The sequence below is a fragment of the Camelus ferus genome, chromosome 24 (assembly GCF_009834535.1).
Source record: "Camelus ferus isolate YT-003-E chromosome 24, BCGSAC_Cfer_1.0, whole genome shotgun sequence".
Taxonomy (NCBI): Eukaryota; Metazoa; Chordata; class Mammalia; order Artiodactyla; family Camelidae; genus Camelus; species Camelus ferus.
In genome coordinates this window covers 10,142,827-10,164,960 of record NC_045719.1, presented here as the reverse complement: position 1 = coordinate 10,164,960, position 22,134 = coordinate 10,142,827, and the positions used below count along the sequence as shown (strand labels likewise).

The 22,134-nt window shown below is 40.1% G+C and overlaps 1 protein-coding gene across 2 annotated transcripts; it reads right to left on the bottom strand.

Annotated features, from left to right (window-relative positions):
• Window positions 1-1,846: 1,846 nt before the first annotated feature.
• On the bottom strand, window positions 1,847-21,896 carry HRH4 (histamine receptor H4). 2 transcript variants are annotated; one of them, XM_032467340.1, is made up of 3 exons: window positions 21,629-21,896; window positions 16,943-17,106; window positions 1,847-1,954 (listed from the first exon to the last, which is right to left on the bottom strand). In XM_032467340.1, the coding sequence occupies exons 1-3, from the start codon at window positions 21,819-21,821 to the stop codon at window positions 1,922-1,924; spliced, it is 390 nt and encodes a 129-aa protein (XP_032323231.1). In that variant the 5' UTR covers window positions 21,822-21,896; the 3' UTR covers window positions 1,847-1,921. The 2 variants fall into 2 exon arrangements, with proteins under 2 accessions (XP_032323231.1, XP_006188826.1); XM_006188764.2 differs by lacking the exon at window positions 1,847-1,954 and adding an exon at window positions 10,626-12,511.
• Window positions 21,897-22,134: the final 238 nt, after the last annotated feature.

The following is a 22,134-nucleotide window of genomic DNA, read 5'->3' as shown; positions in this document are numbered from 1 at the left end:
TTACACTTCCAACCCAAAATCTTAGAGTCCCAGTCATTTTAAATCCTCACCCCTTCTGAGGGATGTTGAGGAGGAGATATTGTCAGGGAAAGGGCATGAGGAAACCTTCTTCGGGGGTGATGGAAACATTCTATTTTTCATTCTGGTTACTGCTTTCATAGGGTTGTATTTATGTAACAAAAAATTTATCAAGGTCTAAAACCACTATAAAAGTCTAATTTTAAAAAATTCATCAAGGTATACATTTAAGATTTGTATACTTTGAATGTAGGTTCTATCTCAGCGAGAGAAGAGAGCAGGAGACTAAAAAGATCTAACAACCAAATTTATGGGTGAGTCTTGATTGGCTCCTGGTTCAAAACAAAAGACAGTTATAAAAGGTAGTTTGGAGTCAGTTGGAGAAGTTTTAATATGGACTGATCATTAAATGTTATTAGGAAATTAATTTTCTTAGGTGTGATGATTCTATCATGGTTATGTTGAAGAATGTCCTTATTAGGAAATGCCTGCTGGGGTATTTAGAGAGGTGAGTTGTCATGATGTCTGTGACTTACTTTCAGATGATTCAGCAAGAGGTATAAGAGTGTGTGTGTGCGTGCATATGAGAGAGAGAATGTATATACATAGACATAGAGATAAAGATAAAACAAATATGGAAAAAACGGAAACCATTGTTGAATCTGGGTAGCGGATATAAACGTCTGTTATTTTTTCAAACTTTCTTAATATTTAAAATCCTCTATAGTAAAAATTTGTCTGGGTTGGAAGGAAGATATAGAGACCTCATTGACCAGCTTAAAATGCAAGGTAATTAAGAGAAGACCCTAGAATGAAATCTAGGACTCTTGACTCCTAACTCTGTGCCATCCTCTGCATTGTGCTTTCTGTGTTACAAACCGATTATTAAATTTCAATATGCCTTTATAAATTAATTTCCTTCTGCAAAGTACTCCCAATGGTCTAACTAGGCAGCACAAAGACACCCCCATATTTCTCTTATAAATAAATTGAACTTGCGTTCTGCCTGCAAACTCACACCTCCCTCCACAGCATTCTCTCCCTCCACCCACCCCTACTACCTTCCTTCCTCCCTCTGCCATCCCCTCTCTCCATCTCTCCATCTTTCCGGTTACACAGCCACTCTATCCATGCCCACATTCCCTTCTAAATGCAAAAGCTAAATTGAAAGCTGAGTGGCCCTGGCAGCCCACAAAGCCCCGTGATTCCTACCCTCTCCACGCCCCCAGGGCAGGAGGGGGACTGGGTAAATGCACCACTTCTGTTTGAGGTTTGCTGGCCCAGCTGCAGCGCTCAGCGGAGCTTCTCAGGTGGCTGGGCTGCTTTGAAGGTTTACTTTCAATTAAAAAAAATAAGAAAGAAGCCAAATCAGCAGCTGTCAGGGATGCAGGGAAGATTTATTCAGGGTGGTCAAAGGGGAGCGTGGCCAGCAGGAAAGGCCTGGAGGTAGACGGGAAGGGAATTCCAGCTGGAGACAGAAATTCCTCCTGGCAAGGTCAGACCTGCACCAGGCTAGTCCTCCTGGGTAAGGCTGCGCCGCATCCTGTTGCTGGGCTGGGTCACAGGGGAAAACAGCGTCCTGTTTGCAGACACTTGGAGGATGAGTTTGGGGAGGGGAGCTACCAAGGGAAGCAAACGGGTAGGGCCTTAAAAGTATAGCTTATTAATCAGATGAAACCAGGCCCACGGGATCAAAACATGACTGATTTTAAAATTGCTTCCTGATTCAAAAGCTGGTGTTGCCCACCTCAAAACGTGATGAGGGGTGAGGAGGCCAGGTCCCTGGGCAGCTCTGCAGGCACAGAGCTTCCATTGAAGTCAGCCTGTGTGGAGAAGCAGCGCAGATGTGCAGAGAATAGCAGCGGCCAGAGTCTGTGGCTTCATCACCTTTCATTTCCTGTCTCTAGTTCTTCTCTGGCTTTAGACATCTGACAGGCTATTGTGAAAAAGAATGTGTGCTTTTCAGAAGGGATGAAGCGAGTCCCACGTTAACCCAAATCAATGCTCAGGTAACTTCTAGAAGTAAACAGTTAAGCTACAGGCATGAGTTTGAAAAAAATTCTACTCGGCCCCTCTACCCATGTTTACACCCCTTCTCCATCCCACCCAATCTGGGATGGAATCGGAATAGAGAAGCCAGAATGTGTTCCATGCTCTGTCCCCTTTTGTTCAAAGGTGGTAATTGTCCAGTTACACCTGTTCCCCTGGTACAGTGGGTTACTGTTGAAGCTGCTAGTTACACTAGTAGATATTGCACAAATACTCCAGGCCTCAGTAGCCCGTAACTATTTTAAATAGATTTATGTATAAGCATAAATATGTATTTTACCATACATAGGGATTTAATTATTTTAGAAACAAAATTACAATTACCCCACATCCGTCTGATTTCCAGACAGTGGCCTTGTACCTGTCCTGTCATTTCCCACAGTCCCTAAAGAGATGCCCTCATACATGCCCAAAAACCAGTCTGTCGGCTGCAGTCAGCATGAGGTGACCGCCCTATTTTCCATCTCCAGCTGTCCTCTGTCCTTGTCCACCACACATGAAGCCCCTGGGAGGGAAAGGCCCAGTGCTGCCAGTGCCCATCAGGAGACTCCAGTGGTCACCCTGGACTCTATATGATGTGCTTCCCCGGGGGAGCCCAGCTGGCCAGACCTGGCTGTCAGACAGCACTAGGCTCCTCACAGGGTGGAGGAGAATGGCTTCCCTCCTAGCTCTGCATCATGTTTTGACACCAAGGCAGCTCTGTTATGCCAAGAGAATCACAAAGTCTCTCTCGAAATGTTTTATCAACTTCTGGGATCACCTCTTGCCTGGAAGGTAGTCCTCATGTAAAATCTATCAACTTCTGGTCCTGATTCCTCTCTCTGGTGGAGCTCAAACATAAGCCAGGAAGATAAATATACATTATTAGCCACTTATTTTTTGTTCTTTCTCCCCAGCTTTTCTTTTCCAGAACAAATTTCTCTTTTTCAAGTTGCAGAGCAAAACCTCATAGAATTTTAGTAAGTGAAACAAACAATGATGATAGAGATGGAATGAAAGAATAATCTTCATCAACAATATCTGGGGCTCTCCTTTCTCAAAATGTTATATAAATCTAACAATCATATCCTTGCTAACATTTAGCCTTTTTTTTTTTTTAACATAACAGCTGAGATTTACAGAAGTAGGTTTATTTTATGAATCATAAATAATGTCCACATTTATGAGATAGATTTAGTCCTGAAGAGTTGACCATAGAGCAGTTTTTACCAAATGTGCATTATCCTCTCCATTAACATCCATTATGATAAAGACATGTCTCATAAGAGCAAGATTTTAGGACTAGGGGATTTAAAAAATGATATGAAAAATTTTGGTAAGATAAAGATTTTAAAGGTGACTAGGCTCATGGCATCCACTGTACTGTGAAATTAGAAATTGCTTTATAATAAAAATAATTTCCCTTTTTACTTGCTGATCATGTAATCACAAAAACAAAGCTCTGTGCTGCTTTGAGGCTGGGCATTAATTAGAGCTGGACTGCAATACCAAATCTAGCCAGTAGGTAGTGCTTTCTTAAACAAGAAAAAGACTTAAAAGTTGAAAATTCTGTTTTTATGAAGTTATTTGAAGTTAGAGGATCATGACTTTATAGCTACTAGTAACTATTACAGTTTTTGATACTTTGGGATGTGGCTCTTACAATGAGAAATAAACAGCTATTTGGGGGAATCCCTGAGGAATGTAAAGAGCAGATATAAGAGAAATGCCAATAAAATAATAGTTTAGGCAAGATGGGCATAGGTTTGTGTGTGTGAAAGTTAAGGAATTATTCTTTTTCAATGAATTTCAGGGAAGATTTTTTTTTATAAATTTTGGATGTCTTGAAATGCAGTGATTTTTTAAAAAGCCAATAATTTGATATTTTTACAATGGAAAAATTAGCAAATGACACTAATGAAATAGGCACAGAAAAACTTCTGTATCTACAGTCCTAAGGGATTCTGAGGGATTCCTTGAGAAGGAATTCCTCCTCTTGGAGTGTGTGTGTATGTGTCCTTTTGTGAGCACCTTGGGGTAGCCTTACCTTCTAGTGGGGGGAAAGGAGAAGTCACTGGGGTCTTTTTGTAGAGTTTGTGTAGCTTTAACTTATTTTCTGAGTTTAATTCAGTGTACAATAGTAACATGTGAGGGGGCTGTTATCAGATTTCTCTAAATTGTAACACAAAACAGTATTACCCATTTATTCAGTGGCTGCTCAAACAGAAGTAAAAGGGAGAGAAACTATGTGGAATTACTGCCATCTGGTGGAGAAAATAGAGACTGCTGTTGTGGAGGGGGGAAAAAAAAAGACCCTTAGATTTGAGTTTTGTTGATTTGGTTTTGTTTATCTTAGATTTGATTCGGGTTTTTATTTAGTTCACTCACGTTTACCTCCTAAAAGCTCTGACTCACTAACTTCCCTGTTGGAAGAGGGAGTGAGCAGAGATCTCTTAAGTGTGAGAGGCAGTATGGGATGGAGTCAAGTTTCAGATTCCCTAAGTTCAAGTTCTGGCTTCATTACCTGCTGATTGTCTTATCTGGGGCAGGTCATCTACTCTCTATTCTTTAGTTTCCTTCTCTATGGAGTGAGAATAACCATGTTTTACACAGATGTTCTGAGGAATAAGGTGATTAATGAATCTTGTTTGGCTAAAAGAATCCATGCTCAAGTTTCTGCATTATCCTTGCAAATCCTGTTCTGATTTATACCCTATGCAAAACCTATTCAGGTCTTCTCCAGTCAAAGCCTTGTCTATACTAGTCCAGCAGAACAGCTGTACAACCTTGGCACCAAAGGACTTGGTTGCTGGGAAAGATACAGGGCCAAGCAGGGCAGTTCCTCAGCAGTCCAACTGTCGGGGTACTGCCCTCTCTTGCATCCCTACAAAATCACCATAAGGGAAACAATTCTTCGTGCTTCCTCACTTCACTGCAGAGCACATTTATGTGTCCCTGTTGATTTCAAGCCAGATGATACATTGCTCCTTAAAGGCAAGGACTCTGCCTAACCTGTCCCCTATTACCCACTACACAGTGCAAACCCTGTTGGGGCTATTATATCAAAGAGACAGATATTTTCTTCAGTCCAGAGAACAGTACAGAGGAGTACAGACTCCAGACTCTCCTTTTTTCGGTCCTCATGCATGCCTGAGACTGAAGAATACTGAGGTGTAGACCATGATATCCAACTCCAGACCAGGGGGGCTGCAGCCACTTGAGAGCTATTCTAACTCAGTAACAATCAGGACCGTTAGCCCAGTTTGGGCCATGTGAAGCCAGAGGAACAAAACCAAAAAATAAGGATTGAACTCGAAAGAGTTGGATTCCAGAAACAGGAAGCCAAGAAAGGCAGAACATGCAACCAGTTGCCTAACCACCACCTCAGCCATGACCCAGATGCCCTAGATAAGGGCAGGAAGGATGGAGTTACAATTTTAAAGTAGTTTGTCTTCTGGTTTCTAAGAAGGAACTGATAAGTGCCTTTCTATAGAGGTAACAAAGCATGTCTTTTACATTTTTGACTATAGGAAATTTTAAGTTAGGATGAACATCAGAAAAATGTTTTTAACAGTGTCCTAAATGTTTCTTAGGATTTCCTTCTCTGCTTACATTGCCCCTCTGTCCTTGCAGGCTGACTGCCTCAGCCACTAGAGACTTCAGTGTATTCATCATAGTGGGTTTAAATTCCCAATCTAATAATTCCAACATCCCTGCTGTGGCTGATTCTGATGCTTACTCTGTCTCTTCAAATTGTGGGGTTTTGCCTTTCGGTACACCTTGTAATTTTTTCTTAATTATGAGCAGAACGTGATACACTGTGTAAAAGAAGCTGCCAAAAAATACTTTTAGCAATGTGGTGGTGAGGTGTGAAGGAGGGGAAGTGTTCTGTAGTCTTATGACTAAGTCTCTGTCTTTCAGTGAGCCTGTGCCCCTGGACTATGAATGCCACACATATTTCTGGGGTGGGAGTAGGGGGTTCTCCTCCTTAGGGGGGTCAGGATGGCTAGAGCCACCTGGATTTGGGTATTTCCTTTATCTAAACTTTTCCTGTGGGATGTTTTCTTTTATGGTCCATTCCTTATGATCTGCAGTAAGAGAGCAGAGAAAGGCAGTATTGAAATCTGAAAGGAGGGAGAAATTCGACTTCTTCCACTGATCCTTCACAGAGCTACTCATCATTAACCAAACTGGCTCATTCTTTTGAAAGCCCTCCTTCTCCTCTTATCCCCTAGTAGATGTTTAAACACATAAAGAAATGACAGCCAGCATGAGCAAGGAGAAAAGCGTCCAAAAGAGAGACTATTTAATACAAAGTGCATGACCAGTCTGTAAATAGCTGTATCTGACTTAAGATGGAAGTTTGAAGAGACCGAATGAGATAATTAAGGGAGAGATGCACATAGCTAAGAACAGCTTGTTTTCACCCGTGGTGCCCTTTCTCTTCCATCCCTGTGGTATGGCTTTAGCCTCATGTATGCATCTATCCTACTTTTGTTATGTTCTGTGCTTTATGATGTTTCAAAATCAGATATCCTTGCTACTAAATCTCTTTGCAATAACTACATTCCTGTAGAGAGGTAGCCGTGGCCTTTTTAAAAAAAAAAAAAATCTGTCCTGTTACATAATAATGTCTCAGCTACCACAAAAGAATAAGTGATGCCCTTGTACTCAACTCTCAGAGGCGAAATTTAATGCACTGGCAGGTGGGTGCTAGCCGTGTCAGTTAGCTACTACTAAATATCAGACCATTCCCAAAATGTAGTGTCTTATCAATCCTCAGGAGTCTCTGGATCAGCTGAGTGATTCTTCTGGTCTGGGCCATGCTAGGCTTCAGTTAGCTGATCTCGTTTAGCCACTGTTTGCCTAGGCGTCTCCAGTCAACTGCTGAGTAACTGCTTTGAGATGGGCTCAGCTATGACAGCGTGATTCTATTGCACGTGATCACTCATCATCCAGCAGGCTAGCCTGGGCGTGTTCACCTGGCAGTGAGCAAGGTTCTCAGAGACAGAACAGATATACTCAGGCCTTTTGAGGCCTAGGCTTGACATTGACATGGTGCCAATTTCACTGCCTATTGACAGCAGTTTACTGGCTAAAGCAAGTTTCTCTTGATGGGAAGAGCTACAAAATCACATTGCAAAGGGTGGGGATGCAGGAAGGGGTAGAGAATTGTGGTATTTGGGCAGTCTTATACAATGTTTGAGGAAGACAATCAGATGTTCATACCAGCCCAAATTTTTGAATACCCCTTGGAGTAGACATTTATTATCTCCTAGTAGATGTTTAAACACATAAAGAAATTCCTTCTTCTGGTAACTGTACCTCCCTTCATTTGAGGACACTATTTTTCCTTCTTCTGGGCACATGGTTTGAATGGGGCTGACCCTATCTCTCAGCCACAGGGATTAGCCTGAAGGGGGAACTGACCCTAGTGGACAATACTAGTGTTCACTCTCCCCTGTAGGGACTGGTCCCGAGATATCCATACACTGGGCACTCAATTTATCTTTTCCAGGATTTTTTCTCTCACTGTTACTAGGAGAGGCCCTTTTCCTATCCAATTAAGCAGGACATGAGCATCCATCATCTCAGCCTCTTGTAGAAGCCACAATATAAAATAAAGTCACAGAGTCTTTGGTTTCCGTCACCCCTGGGGTGGCTCCCCTCATTGTCTTTATGTGCTTTGATAATGGGAACCAGTACTCTCACTCCTGCCCAGGTGATTCACATTGTGTTTTTGTCACTTGTAACCAGAGGAGTCCTAACTGAAAGAGCCCTAAGACAAAATTTCCAACAGAAAAGGCAGTGTTTGTACTTTCTGGGATACTCACTAAACTAATTTCATGCGTCGTTTTTTCTTTTTACATATAGAGCAGGGCTGCAATTCAGATGCCTGAAGGGGACAGATGGGCAAATGGAAGTGACTAAATGAAGGCAAGTGGAACTGTGGAGCCTTGCAGGGAACCTCACTGTCTATAAGGGGTAGTCACTACTCAGACTATTGTTTACTTGGGAATATGGGCCCAGTGTTGCTGGATCTTCCAGTTTCTCAAAAAGAAACAAAAGAAAATCTCAATTTTAATTTTGAAGTCCCCAATTTTTAAAAAAATAACAAAATCCACTCATCCTATAGACCAGATACCTCCGTGAACCACCAGTTGAACTCTGTAGGGAACCCACCAATGATCCTGTAAATGTTAAATCCCTGATGACCAAAATTCTATTTTATTATGCTTTAACATAGGATGCTTTTGCCGGTTATCTGTTATCTGTTAGCTCCAAGCCTACCTTTTTATACACTGCACCGTAAGTTGGAGCTAGGACTCATATTTCTCAGACTCCCTTGTCATTTGGCTTTCAATTAGATTCCATGAATGGAAGGCACCGGCAAGAGATTGAAAGGCCAGAGGTACAGAGAAGAAAACTCAATTTGACATCCCTGTAGCCGCAGTGCACAGCTGTGTTTCTCCCTTGCTGTGCCCCATCAGAGGTACTAGCAGTAGCCATGGCTTCCCTACCCCACACCCCAGTGGCAGCCTGAGCACCAACTGGTCCCACCCCTTTGACTGTCCTAGCTCTACCATTGGGCTCAGGAATTAATCAGGTCTTCTCCAAGGGACTTCTCCAAGATCCTAGATTCTGATAACACTACTTTTTATTCTCTCTGGACTTAAAGGTGGTAGTCATTTTCTTAAATTATTAATCTCTGGATTAAAGATGATTCCTTAAACATCTACTTCTTGCTCTTTCAGCCTTCCAATATCCTGCATTGATTAAATTCCTTCTGTTTGAAACAGCTTGACACAACCCTAACTGATACTGATAACAATTATTAGAACAAAATGTTTATTTTGTATGTGAGAACTTCTTTTTCTGAAATCACAATGTGAAAACCAGTTGCTTCAAATCTCAAGATCCTTGCTACAAGAAGGTAGTTACCAAAAAGCCACAAAAAGCAGTTCTGTAAAATAGTTGTGATTGTTCAGTTATTAATATTTAAAGTCCTCATGACTCATAAAAAGACTATACCTAAAGTATCATTCATAATTGGCATTTATATCCCTAAATCTGTCTCATTCGTCTTGAATCTATTTCTATACAGGCCAACTGAAGCCAATACCTAGGAAACAATATTCTTAAGAATGTTTTACCAGTTACGCCAGGGTAGTTGGGTCCAGATTTATGATGAGCAAATACATATTTTAAATTTTTAAAAATATGTATTCTAAAATAATTTAAAATTAAATATCTTTAAAATTTAGTAAATTTGCATAAACCAGCTGTATTTGGGACTGGAGGATGGTAATTACTCATATTAGAATAGGAGCTTTCATTTTCATGAAAAGCCTAACCTGAGGATATCTTGAAGTTTAGGTAGAAGTTCAGATATACAAACATGTATTTCTAGAAAATGGAATTATATCATTCTTTTCTCTGGAAACATCTACACCAAACTAATAATTGTGGCTGCTGCTTGGGTAAAGGAATTGTTTAATTGTTGTCTTTTTTCTTATAAGTGAAAATTATTTTAATTATAATGGAAAACATTTTGAAGTTCCTTCTGTGCAAATTTAAAAGACTTGGATTAAAGACTGGGGTTGACATTCCCTTTTTAAGGAAAATGCCTATTGCATGCCTTTTCAGTAAGTATCTGTGGGGTACATTGTACTAAGAGAACCCCAAAGTAGTATTCCTGCCCCAGGGAGTCTAAATCTTATTGGCAAGGCTCACTGACATCTTTATGATAAATAGCTAATACATTATAAGCTCCTAATACCCATTTGTTTAATGAACACATGGAAGTATCATCAGAAATATTTTATTCAAACTCTCATTTCATAGAATATTAGCCCTATTCTGTTCATTTATCATACCTGGATCATATTTCATCACTTCTAAAACACACATTGCTCACTTTTCAACAATTCTGGAATCAGAATAAGACTTGTTATAACTGTGATTTTTAAAGTATTGTTTCATAGACAGTCTGCAGCATTTTCTTTTTTACAATGTCAGTATGTCTTACATTGATGGCATCTTGGATTGAGTGAAATACAATACATATTATATATTCTATATTTTAGAATATACTATATGACTATTTAGGCATGTTTCCCCCAAGGTTCAACTGGGAAAAGTCTTCCTGAGGCCACTCCGTTCGATGAATATTGAAGCCTCTAATGATCAGATGAAATCCACACAACTACTGGCTTATAAATGTTAAAACCAACAGCTGATAAGTAACAACTTTATAAAAACTTGTATATTTATGAGGGTTTATTTCTCATATTTTCAAATTACAATTGAATGTTAAATATGTATTTTCCATTTTGAACTTAATGTAAGGCATAAGTGTATATAAAAATCATGTACATTTCTAAGCATTTATGATATACTTAAAAGGTTTTCATATTTTAGTGTTTGAAATTAATCAAAGGTTTAAAAGGTCTAAGAAATATGGAAATGACTAACCTGTATAATAATTTTAAAAAGTTATAGAAGAAACTGATAAAACCTTATAGAAAAGATGAAATTAACTATGAAATCAAAATGAAATGTTATGACAAAGACAAAGAGTACTGTAAAAAAAAAATTAATCACAAAAAGAACAAAATGTCACCAGACTAATAAAATGTGACTCATCAATAAGGTACAACCTACACTAACTGCATAATAATAATAAAGGAATCTCTCTGAGCACTGCAATGTAAAACACTGAGCACACAAGTTAAAAACAGCAAACACAGAAATATATTTTATTCATAATTATTGACACATACTATTTCTGTGAACATTACACCAGGTACATCAGGTTTAATCATATAGTCCTTTTGCTTCTCTTAGCCTTTCTTTTTCTTCCGTATTTTCTCATAGAGAAGTTTTAGCTGATGTGAAAGTTGGGAGAAAGGGGGCAGAAAGGAATAGGGAAAGCCATCCTTTCAACCCATTGGTGACCATTGCCTGTCCCTCACACTCTCATCCTGTGGTTCCCAGGACCTCCAGATAACTTCACTGAGGACCTTGAGAGCTGTAGTGATCTCCTCTTTCCTCCCTCATCCCACACTTCCTTCTTTTCTGGGATCAGGAATAGAGATTCTGGAAGTACACATGCCCTCTGCTCTTCCATCTGGACGCCCTCACTCCCTGCCAACTCAAACCCCAACTCGCCTGCCCAATGACCATAACAGAGCTTCCTACCCCACAAAAAAGAGTACAATATAGCTCTTTTTCCTGTTGTATACTTTAGGGAATGATCTTAAAATGTGACGAGTTTTCATTGCTATAAAAGAAACAAAAAGGGAAATTCACTTAAGACTGTAGCAAACACTGAATGTAGAAAGAAAACTAAAACTCTTGACTTTTCACAAACAACATCATCTTAAGATCCAAAAGACAAGAAAGAGGTAATGACTAAGAAAAATACAGTGCTTTTGTGGCTATAAGTTTACAAAAATATGAATTTCTAATTATACTGTTACTATTCACCAGAATAATTTTCCACTGACTTCTGATTTTTTTTTAATTTTCAAGCATTATGATTTTATGGACTTTTTTGGTAGAGTGGATAGGGAAAGATGAAAGCCAGATCAAATTCATTTAGATGAAAGTAAGACTGAAACTTACATAAGCAAGAAGATTATCTTTAAGAGGACGTTGACCGATTGTGTGATAGTATGGATTGCTTTTTCATATGAAATATTTTCAAGAAAGCCTTCTGAAAACGCTTGTGACACAGCGGATACAAAAAAGGATTGATAAAGGAATTGAACCACTGAAGCCAAAATGTGAACTCGTACACAGCTGTTGCAGCTGTTGTAGGACGCTGATCTAGAGGGTAGACCGAACGAATAATTGTGAACAGAGAGTAGGGAGCCCAGCAAATGGCAAAAACACCTGAGAGAATGGCCAGTGACTTGGCCAACTTCCTGACTCTGAGTAGTTCAAGATGTTCCCTTTGGTGAGGAGCTAGAGAATCTGAAAGGGAGAGGGAGCCCGTTTTGGAAACAACTGTACTATTTATCTGGGTTCTTAAGGAAAACAAGACACTGCTCTTTCTTCTCGGCCCCTTGGAATGGAGGGATGCTGCTGCTTCTTTCAGTTCAGGAAGAGATGTCCTTGAAAACAGTCCACACCTGAATGAACGTCCACAGCTACCAGAAGAGACAGAAGTGAGTCCAGAACGGCTTTGACACCTACTGAGATTACCACGCTTCCAAAGTCTCCAGTAAATATACATGTTGAAATAAACCACTAACAATAGCGGGACCAGGAATTCGAAGAATAACGTGATGGCAAGGACATACCATTCCGAAAAGAATCCAGGTTCACAATCCTGCTTCTCATCCTTCCAAGACTCTGAAACAAGAATTATTGGCCCATGCACTAAGAAGGCCCCCACCCAGATGGCTGCCATCAGTGCCATGATCTTCAAGATCCCCATGTGTTGAGTTCTGTAAGATACCTAAAGGAAAGCAAATAATTTTCAATATAGTGAGCATATATTGATTGTACAACACATACTATCAGCCCTCAGAAGTTTCAGGGATGTACAAGGCAGGGACATTAACTGGATCTGGGTCATAAGATGTGAGCCAAGGCAGAGGGTTCAATTTCGAGGGAGCCTGGGCCAAAAGTAGACTTTCTTAGTGATTGGAGGTTAAACCTCTGACACTGTATAAAATGTCAAGGTCAATATCTTACATAAGAAAGCAATTTTTCCCAGTCCGCAGACACTCATCTGGACTATTAAGTGAAACTGGGAGCACCTTTTCACAGTGTTTTTCAAGCTGCTGACTGCGTCACGAGCAGCATTTTTTAAAAATGAATTGGAATAGTCAATGTCAGAATGCCTCACACATCATAAGGATAAGTATCGTTTGATGGAAATTTTGCTTTGGGAAGATAGATACACATAGAAATGTGTAAACTGAATCACAGTGTAAAATGCATTTTTCACTGTAGTCACAGTCAGAAAAAAATTGAGAGACACTGGCCTTTCTGAATCCAGTATTCAGCAAGCATCTACTCTGCAGCTTATGCTGAGACTTCAAGGTGAGGTCAAAAGGAGAAAGAACTCCCACAAGATGACACACACACACACAAAGAAGTATAAACCAGCTGTGGGGAGGTACTGCAGTGTTACTGAGCATGACTAAGTCATTTCTTTCTACAGATGTTTCCACCGATAAAAATGGTGCCAGAACAGAGGTGGCCAGCCACTTTGAGAGGCATGGCTGTGGCAAGTGCCACAGTCTTTTTGAGGGGCAAACCATGTTCTAGGTCCACCTGGTCGCAGGGACAGGCTTCCATATGGGAAACTGAGATTCTGTGAGTGAGGACTGCTCTCAGATCACAGGACCCATGATCTTCGACAGATCCTGAAATCTTGGAGACTATCTTCTGTAAGATATCTATAAGGCCAGCCACCCTACATGAGGGGTAAACACATGAACCAAGAATTTTTTAAGGGGATCTGGAGCAGATAACCTCTCCAAACCCCTTTTAGATCAGTAAGGTTCCTTCCAGCCGAAATGTTGCATATTTCTCTGCTTTCATCATTTAAGAGAAAGGAAATGATTTACCCAGGAAATTGGAACTCACCTCCCTTCTCTCAGTCTCTCAAGTACTGTTCTCTCTGTGAATTCTTAATTGTTGTTCTAAAGTATTTTCCCTTTTTTTATTAAAAGGATGTAACACTACCCAGCGCTGTCTGTCTTTGATGGATTGTATGTGCTGGGAAGGCTCACCAGTTGGCTAGATGTTAAAGGAGGCTTGTTTTTTAAAAAAAAAAAAAAAAGTATTTTTAAAACTGCAGAGAAGTGGGGTTTCCTTTTTCTTTTTTTCCCCATATCACTGGTATTTCAGAGGCTAAGCTAAAATGCATATGGTGCTGACCACAAGCTCCCATGTACGATGTGCTTTTTACCTTCTGCTTATCATACCACTAATTAATACATCTCCTGCACTATATCTAATGATTAGAAAGATGATAACAGTACCCTGATGGTCATAAAACTGCATTTAGTTTTTTAATGTCTCTGTTCAACCTTTGTAATGATATGATGCAATATGCTGGGAAGTGATCTCTTTTCTATTATGCATAAGGTCAAATGAGATAATGGACATCCAAGGGAATTGAGAAGATAATGCCAGTGTCTTCATCTCTGGGTAGCCTTTTTGACACACAGATAGTTCAAGCATTGCTTGAATCCAGGCCCATGCCCCCCTTGCAATTAATCAGTGGCCCAGTTTCACCCACTACAGAATATGTCCATTATTCAGGATGATACCTCTTACCCTGCTTCCTTCCCCACCCCAATAAGATACCCAAACATCTGTCAGTCGGGTTTATTTTGTGAGGCAGAGCAGCACCTGGAATTTGCTGGTGTTAATAGTAAGATAGGATTGCAGGGCATTCTAAGTGCCTGCCATGCCCTGCCTCTGCATCAAGACTTCCTTTCCCAAATTACTGTTAGGTTTCCATTTCCCAAGCTCAGATCATGCCCTGCTCTAGCACACTGTCTCCTCTACTTTCAGCTGCAGCAAGAGCTCAGCTTCCCCATGACCACTTCCTACCAGCTCTTGTGATCTTTGAAGCTTTCCTTCTGGCCTCACACGGCTGTGTTGGAGCTCTTAACCAACAAAGGCACAAGTGCTGCCTGAGTGTGCCTGCGAGCGTTTATACACTCACATGTGGAGCACATGTTACACACTTGACTCTGTGCTGTGTACTAGGGACCAAGGATCCAGCTGGCCCAGTCCTCACCAAGTCTATAGCCTGCAGTGTTTGGGGAATTTCTCAGGGCAAGGCCAAGAAAGAAACCCACCCATTTTCTCTCTGGACATCACACCTCGACTCTATAATTTCTAAGCCCTTTTTCTAACTGGGCAAGCTGTCCCTGACCTTGACACAAACCTGAGGTTGACTCAAGAGCTTGGGCATTCGGTGAAGAAATGTTCCAGTGAACACTAACTAGGAACACCCAGTGGAGATTAAAAAGAAAACCCAGAAAGAAAGGAAAATTTTTAAGTACAAATGGGAAACATTATGAATCAGAGCACTGCTTTTCAAACATCTTGACTGTGACCTAAACTAAAAAAAAAAATACACTGTATATCCCTATCAAGTATACAGATAAAAGTATTCATGAAGCAATACTTATCTTTACTGTGCATAAGTTACTGATATACTCTAATTTTAAAAATTCTCCTTTCCATATTTTTTCATCTTAAAAAAAGTGACATCACAACTTACTAAACTGAATTCATGATTCAGTAGTAGGTTACTACTTGCTGTTTGAAAAATGTGAGATTATAGACATCTGAATTGCTAATCCAAACTGATCTGCGCTCTCTCCATAGTTTGTCCAGTACAAACTGCGGTGAACTCTGGCGCCAATGAAGTATCCAATGCCAAGTGTCTGGCCATCCCACTCTCCACCTCTTCCTGGCACATGGCAGCTTAGTTAGAGGATGCACTTCCCAGCTTCCCTTGCAGTAAGGTAAGACCATGTGACTAAATTTCACCAGTGAAATGTGAGTGGAAATGATTGTGTGATTCTGCACTACTTGGTTAAAAGAAAATCCCCTGGACTTCTACCTTTTGTCCTTCCTTTTAGAACTTGAAGTGACAACAACTTGTCTTTGACCATGCAAAGGAGCATAATGACTTAGGGCTTAGGAGCAATTGTGACCCACCACCTGTTTTGATAAGAAAGTTTCATTTGAGCAGTTGCAACAGAGACCATATAGTTCCCTTTATAGTAAAAGTTTGCTGATCCCTGCCCTAGCAGGTACAGAGCTTGGGTCCCTGGTTGAGTTCCTAGAGCAGAGCCTCCCACTCTTCCTGGACTGTGCTATGAGAGAAAAAGAAAGTTCTATCTTGTTTGAGTCTCAGCACTTCGGAATCTCTTTGTTATGGCAGTTTGTCCCTGCCTTATCTGATACACTCTCCCAACCCTGTCTGCCTCCAAGCTGTGCAGTCCTCCGAGGCCAGAGCTGTCACTGTTCTGGCAGTGCCTCCAGCATCACTCTTAGCCCCTTTGTCTGTGGATCTGCCTCCATACCAGACTACTATGCTCCTCACAGATAAAGCGTGTACTGAGTCATTGTATCCTAGTCCTTAGCAAAACTCCTGTCATACTAATTCCCCACAGATTTGGGTCCCTGGGACTCAGGAGTGAAGGAAGTTTCCCATCTAGGCCTCAAAGATTTCACATCATTGTCCTATATTTGCATGGCCCCCTTCCATCCTCTGTCCTTACTAATATCAGCCTTATTCTCTCTTTCATTCTCTTGTTGATAAATTTAGCTTGCTTAAGTGCTGTCACTAATGAGTTGATGAAGCTATTCCAAATCTTGGGTAAGTTCAGACTTCCTTGGCATGGGTCCTAAACTGGCACTGATTTGTTTCTGGTTAGTTGCACTGTACAGGCTGTAACTTCCCTGTGTACTGTCTTTTCCTTTGGTCATTCAAAATTGATTTTCTCATGACATTCAGAAGTCTGGGAATCTTTCTACTCGCCCACCAAATTCCATCTTGAAGAGAACATTCAGGTCTCAAGTTGTCTAAGGAGCTGAACTGAAAAACCTACTGTGAGCCTCATGCATATCCAATCTACTGTGGACTCAGTATACCACGTCCCACACTTGCCTTGGATTTTGTTTGACACCTTCCCATTTTAGGGGCACATAGGGAAGTGACTTAGCAAAATCACACACAGAAAATGTTCACTAAGGGCCAATGATAACTTAATGCCAGATAACAAAAGAGTAGTCAGGCTCCTCGAAGGTTTGTCAACTAAATTTTTTTTTTTTTTTTTTTTTTTGCTTAGGGACTCAAAATGTGCAAGTATATAACCGTCTAAGGAGGATACATTAGTTTTTTACTTACAGCATTCGAGACTGACTGATATCGATCAAAGCTGATGAGTACAATATTATACACAGATGCTGTACACAAAAGATAGTCGACGATGAGCCAAAATGCACAGATTTCATCTCCAAATTTCCAGTCAAACAGAGTGTGAGGGATGTACAAAGGAATGGAGATCACACCTATACAGGGAAAAAAATGAGGGTTAAAAAAATAGCACATATCAATGAATATGAAGAGACAAAGATACACAACAGTGTATCTGAATTGACCAAAAAGGGCTTGATTACAATTTAGAAATTCATGATATTTTATTAGTAAACTCAGGACTGACCTCCTGTACATTCTTAAAATACCATTTTTTAAATAGCTGTCACAAGCATCGAACCTTCAGTGGCTCCTTATTACTTTCCAGATTAAGTTCAGGCCCCAACCCGTATCTCCAGCCATATATAGCATATATATATGATCTTTGTGTTCATGCTCCAGGCCAGACAAGATGGGCCACCCTCTCCCCAGACACATCCCTCATGCTCACATCTCTTTGCCTTTGCCAATGCATTATTTCTTCCTAGAATGTCCTCTCTTCCAGTGAGAAGTCAATTTAATTCCTTCTCATTCTTCACTTAGTTCAAAAAATGACCTCCTCCTTGTCATCTTTCTTGAGACTTCCTGGGCAGAGGTGACCCCTCTGTCACTTGCCTCTCCTGTCTCTCATGAACAAATACATCCTCCTTTATATGGTCATCATCTGTTAACTTGTTTCTCCTAAGGATTAGGACCATGTTGGAAGTCGGTTTTTGCATTCTTCACCACATCTAGAGTTGAGCAATGGCTCGCACATTTAACTCAAATAAATTAATAACAGCTAATACATGTCATGCAGTTACCATATGCCAGACATTGTGCTGTGAACATTACATATATTGTCGCGTTTAACCTCCATAGAAACTTTGTGAGGTAGACACCATGCTGAATTAGCAGATAAAGAACCCGAAGCTCAAAAAGGAGACACTTACCCCAAGTAAGTGAAAAATCGGATTTGAAACCAGACAGTGTGATTTCAGAACCCCTGACTTTAACTGCTACCCTGCACTGAACAAATACCTGAATGATTCAACTCAGCAGTTTACAATGAAACTGCTTCATTGTAAAAAGTAACTAAACTGGGCTCCCTTTCCTTTGGCTTTGTAGGGGTTTTCAACTGTATTGACATTTCAGACAGGTTATCATCTCGCTAAGAAAACTAAGTGGAAGCAGATTTCACTGTTGTCTTCTTTTAGTAAATTGCCACAGCCACCCCAGCCTTTAGCAGCCACCACCCTGATCAGTCAGCAGCCATCAACGTAGAGGCAAGGACCCTCCACCAGCAAAAAGATTACGACTCACTGAAGGTTCAGATGATGGTGAGAATTTTTTTTAGCAAAAGAGGATTTTTTAATTTGTTTTTTAGACATAATATTGTTGTACACGTAGTAGACTATGGTATAGTACAAACATAACTTTTATATGCACTGGGAAACCAAAAAATTCATGTGTCTCTTATTTTGATACTCAATTTATTGCAGTGGTCTGGAACCAAACCCCCAATACCTCTGATGTATTCCTATACTAAAAGTAAACTTTACCATCCTGAAAATGTGGTTCCGACTCTGCCTGCAGCAACTACCTTTTGCTCTTGAGGATCCTGTCTGGACCATCCTCACATGGTCACATAGGCCATAAATGCCCACACAAGTGTAGATGTGAAAAAGGTACCCATAGATGGAAACCTTAGTCACGTGATATCAATTTTATAGATATCAATATACATATAAATAGTATATTTTTTTCCTGGAACAGTGTACAGATGAGATATATTTATATCAATGTAGCTGGTGCTGGAATTTTTCCTCAATAAATTTTTGCTTTTCGACACTAAATGCAGCCTGGGATGCTGCTCAGGTGCCACAAATTTAGATATTCGACAGGAGGCCAGTTCTGAAACCTGTGAGAAGATAGCATTCAGCCAGGAAGTCCACCGTGCTGAGTACATGTCATGCTCTCATCTGCTCTGGCATCGTCACATGGTCCTAGAGCTCTGGGTGTAATGACCCCAAATATTAAGAATTGCTATCTTACGGTGACAGAAAAATTCACAAGTTCTGCCCTGGCCCACCACCACCGCCACAAGGTCCTGCAGACTCAGAGCTGAAAGGCACACTTTCAAGAATGGCAAAGGAGAAAGAATAGTGTTGACACAAAACTCAAATCTTGTTACAAACACTCAGACTAAGTGCCGTCATGCTGAATATTGCATTAGATAAGTGGACCTCTGAATGAAGCTGGCAGGGGCAGGGAATGCATGAAGGATGAGACCGGCGGGTTAAGAGAAATTCTAGTCTGTGTTCAGTTGCTCTCATCAGGAGCAAAGCCATTTCTTTGCCCATCCACCTGCTGATGAAGGCAGGCCACTAGGACTGCTAAATCATCACAACTGCAGGGACATTTCTCAGAGACAAACCATATCTTTATGTTGTGGTACTCAAGCTCACGACAGTGGCGCTGCAGTGATGCTGACATTGGGCTATACACAGAAACACACTGTTCTTATCTAGAACGATCTTTGTTCAAAAGCTTCAGGCTTCAGACTCTCTCAGTTAGGTACAGTTTTACCCCATCCCTCCTTACCATCATGTATCCAGGAAGCCTTTGGGATAGTCAAAATACATTATCAATTTTTAAGTTCTGAGTGTCATCAAAAAGTTGTACAGTTCTGTGAAGGACACGGAGAGGAATACGTATATTTACAAAGACTGTTCTCTCTATTCACATAAATATACTCATGTAATTATCCATGTTTATGTGAGCGAAGTGAATGATGTGGAAGAATCTACACCAAGTTGTTAATGTTGGTTATCTAGAGGAGAACTGAGGAGAGAAATGGGGAGTTCGCTGCACTTTTAATACTTCTATATTGGTTAGCCACTTTTATCTGTGACCCTGTCATTTCTGTATCAGGATTTCTAAATCAATCTCTCCGGCTAGAAGTTTCCTCCGGAACTTTTATCAACGCAATATCAAAAGAATAAGCTGTTTTCTCAAATGTTCCTTATTTCCACGAACAATGCTGTACTTTTCTGGTCCCCAGAACCCTGTCTTTAACTCATCTTTCTCTTTCTCCTGCCTGACCCCACCCTGCAGTCCTGCCTCCCGAAACTTCTTTTCCACACTCACCATAGCTCAGAGCCTCACCACTACCTTCTGCCTAGGTTACTACAGGATTCTCCCTGAAACCAAGCTGTCCCCTGCTCCAGCTTCTCCCACCTACTCCATTTCTTCTGATACATCTAAGGTAAAGCTTCAGTCCATCTGCTTATTCTCCACATTGGCTGCTGAATAAACTCCAATCCAGACTCACACTAGTATTCAAGGGCTTTCACTGTATAAGTTCCAGCTACTCCAGCTTCACACTCTACTGTTCCCAGACAGCTCATTCACGCACTAGCCACCTGGAGCTCACACTTAGGAGGGTGTGCATGATGATTCTCTACCCGTTATGTCTTTATTGATTCTTGGAATACTCTCTTCTCTCCCTCTCTGCCTATGGAAACAGCACCCATCCTTCAAAGTTCGTTTCAGAGGCCACTACCCACTAACTAAATGTGCTTTTCCTTCTGAGTGCCCGTAGCACTTGGTAGGTCTTTGTGGGTTCTCATATCACCCTAACCTATTATGGTCATTTCTGAACTTCCTTTGTCTACTCTACTGTATTGAAACCTTACTGAAGAGAGAGATTAACTTAGTCTTCTCTATATCTCCTCATTATATAATCATACTTAGTACCTAATAGTACTTACACATGGTAGGTACTCTGCTAACATTTGTGACCTTGATTTGAGTTGACACTTAACGGCAGAGAAATCAAAAGAGTAAGGGGACTGACACTTGTTGAGCAGCCACTGTGTTCCCAGGAATAAACTAAATATTCTGTGAGTTTTGCTCCATTTTAACATAAATGCAAGCATTTCGCAGCTACAGACAATGACTAGAAGCTCCTATAAAACAGTATCATCAGTTGACATTTCTGCACATTTACTTATTATGATAAGCATTGTTTAAAAAAATCATCAGGCAATAAAAAATTATAAAGTACATGTTTTCAAAGAAAGAGTAATTTGATTTCTATGATCTCTTACAATTATATAATGCTAAGATACAATATTACACGCAAGATTGTTTACTGTTAGGTGTGTTTTACAACATTCTAAACCATGTCATAAAATAGTATTACTAGCTATACTATTTAATTGACCTGAATATCCCATTTTCTGACTGTGCTGATTACCAGTATATACATTATATCCTATTTCTCCAACATTGTGATACTAAGGAAACTGCTCACTTAAAAAGGAATACTTATAAACCTAAACATACAAGGAAAATAGCTTCAGAAGCGAGTAACTTAGACGAATCCAATTATGGACTTACTTTTATTCTATAAAAAGAAAATAAACTGTTTTCAGATGAAAAATCCCCTACGAAGCTGATTTACACATATGTAACATTCTCATACAGTACCGTAGAGCATCCCCTGAACTTTAATCCTTAAACTTTTAGTTTTTAGTAGTCCCAAATTTCATACAGTTCCTTGAAATAACAAAAGCTTATCTTAAGGTTTTAGAAATAAATTATAAAATATTATCTTAAAGATATGTGACTTACCAACAAAGAAGTCAGAAATGGCCAAGTTAAGGAAAAAAAAATTACTTCGATGTCTAAGGTTTTTGTCCACCACAAAAGCTAAAATGACCACAGCATTTCCTAGCATTATAGCAAAAGCTAGTAAGCTCATTAAAAATGCTAAAGTAATGCGAATGTTTAATGGCAAAGCATTTGTATCATTAGTAGGTAACATCACATCAAATGATAAAGAAACTCAATACAGCAAACAAAGCCAGCAAGACAGTTCTGACAAGTGTGTTTCCCAGTCGAATACCTAAAATAGTCTCCCACGCGTAACTTTTTTTTAAATCTAAAGCTGATCTCATAGTACTTCCTGATTCTTGATAAAAGCAGACTTGTGGTAACAGTTTCCCCTTAACTAACACTGAAAAAGTATTTCCAAAAGACAGTGAAATGTTTAACATAAAACATTTTAATGCGATTCATCCACCTCCTATTAATAGAGCAATATTCTATAATATATATTTTTTAAAAAACTGATACAC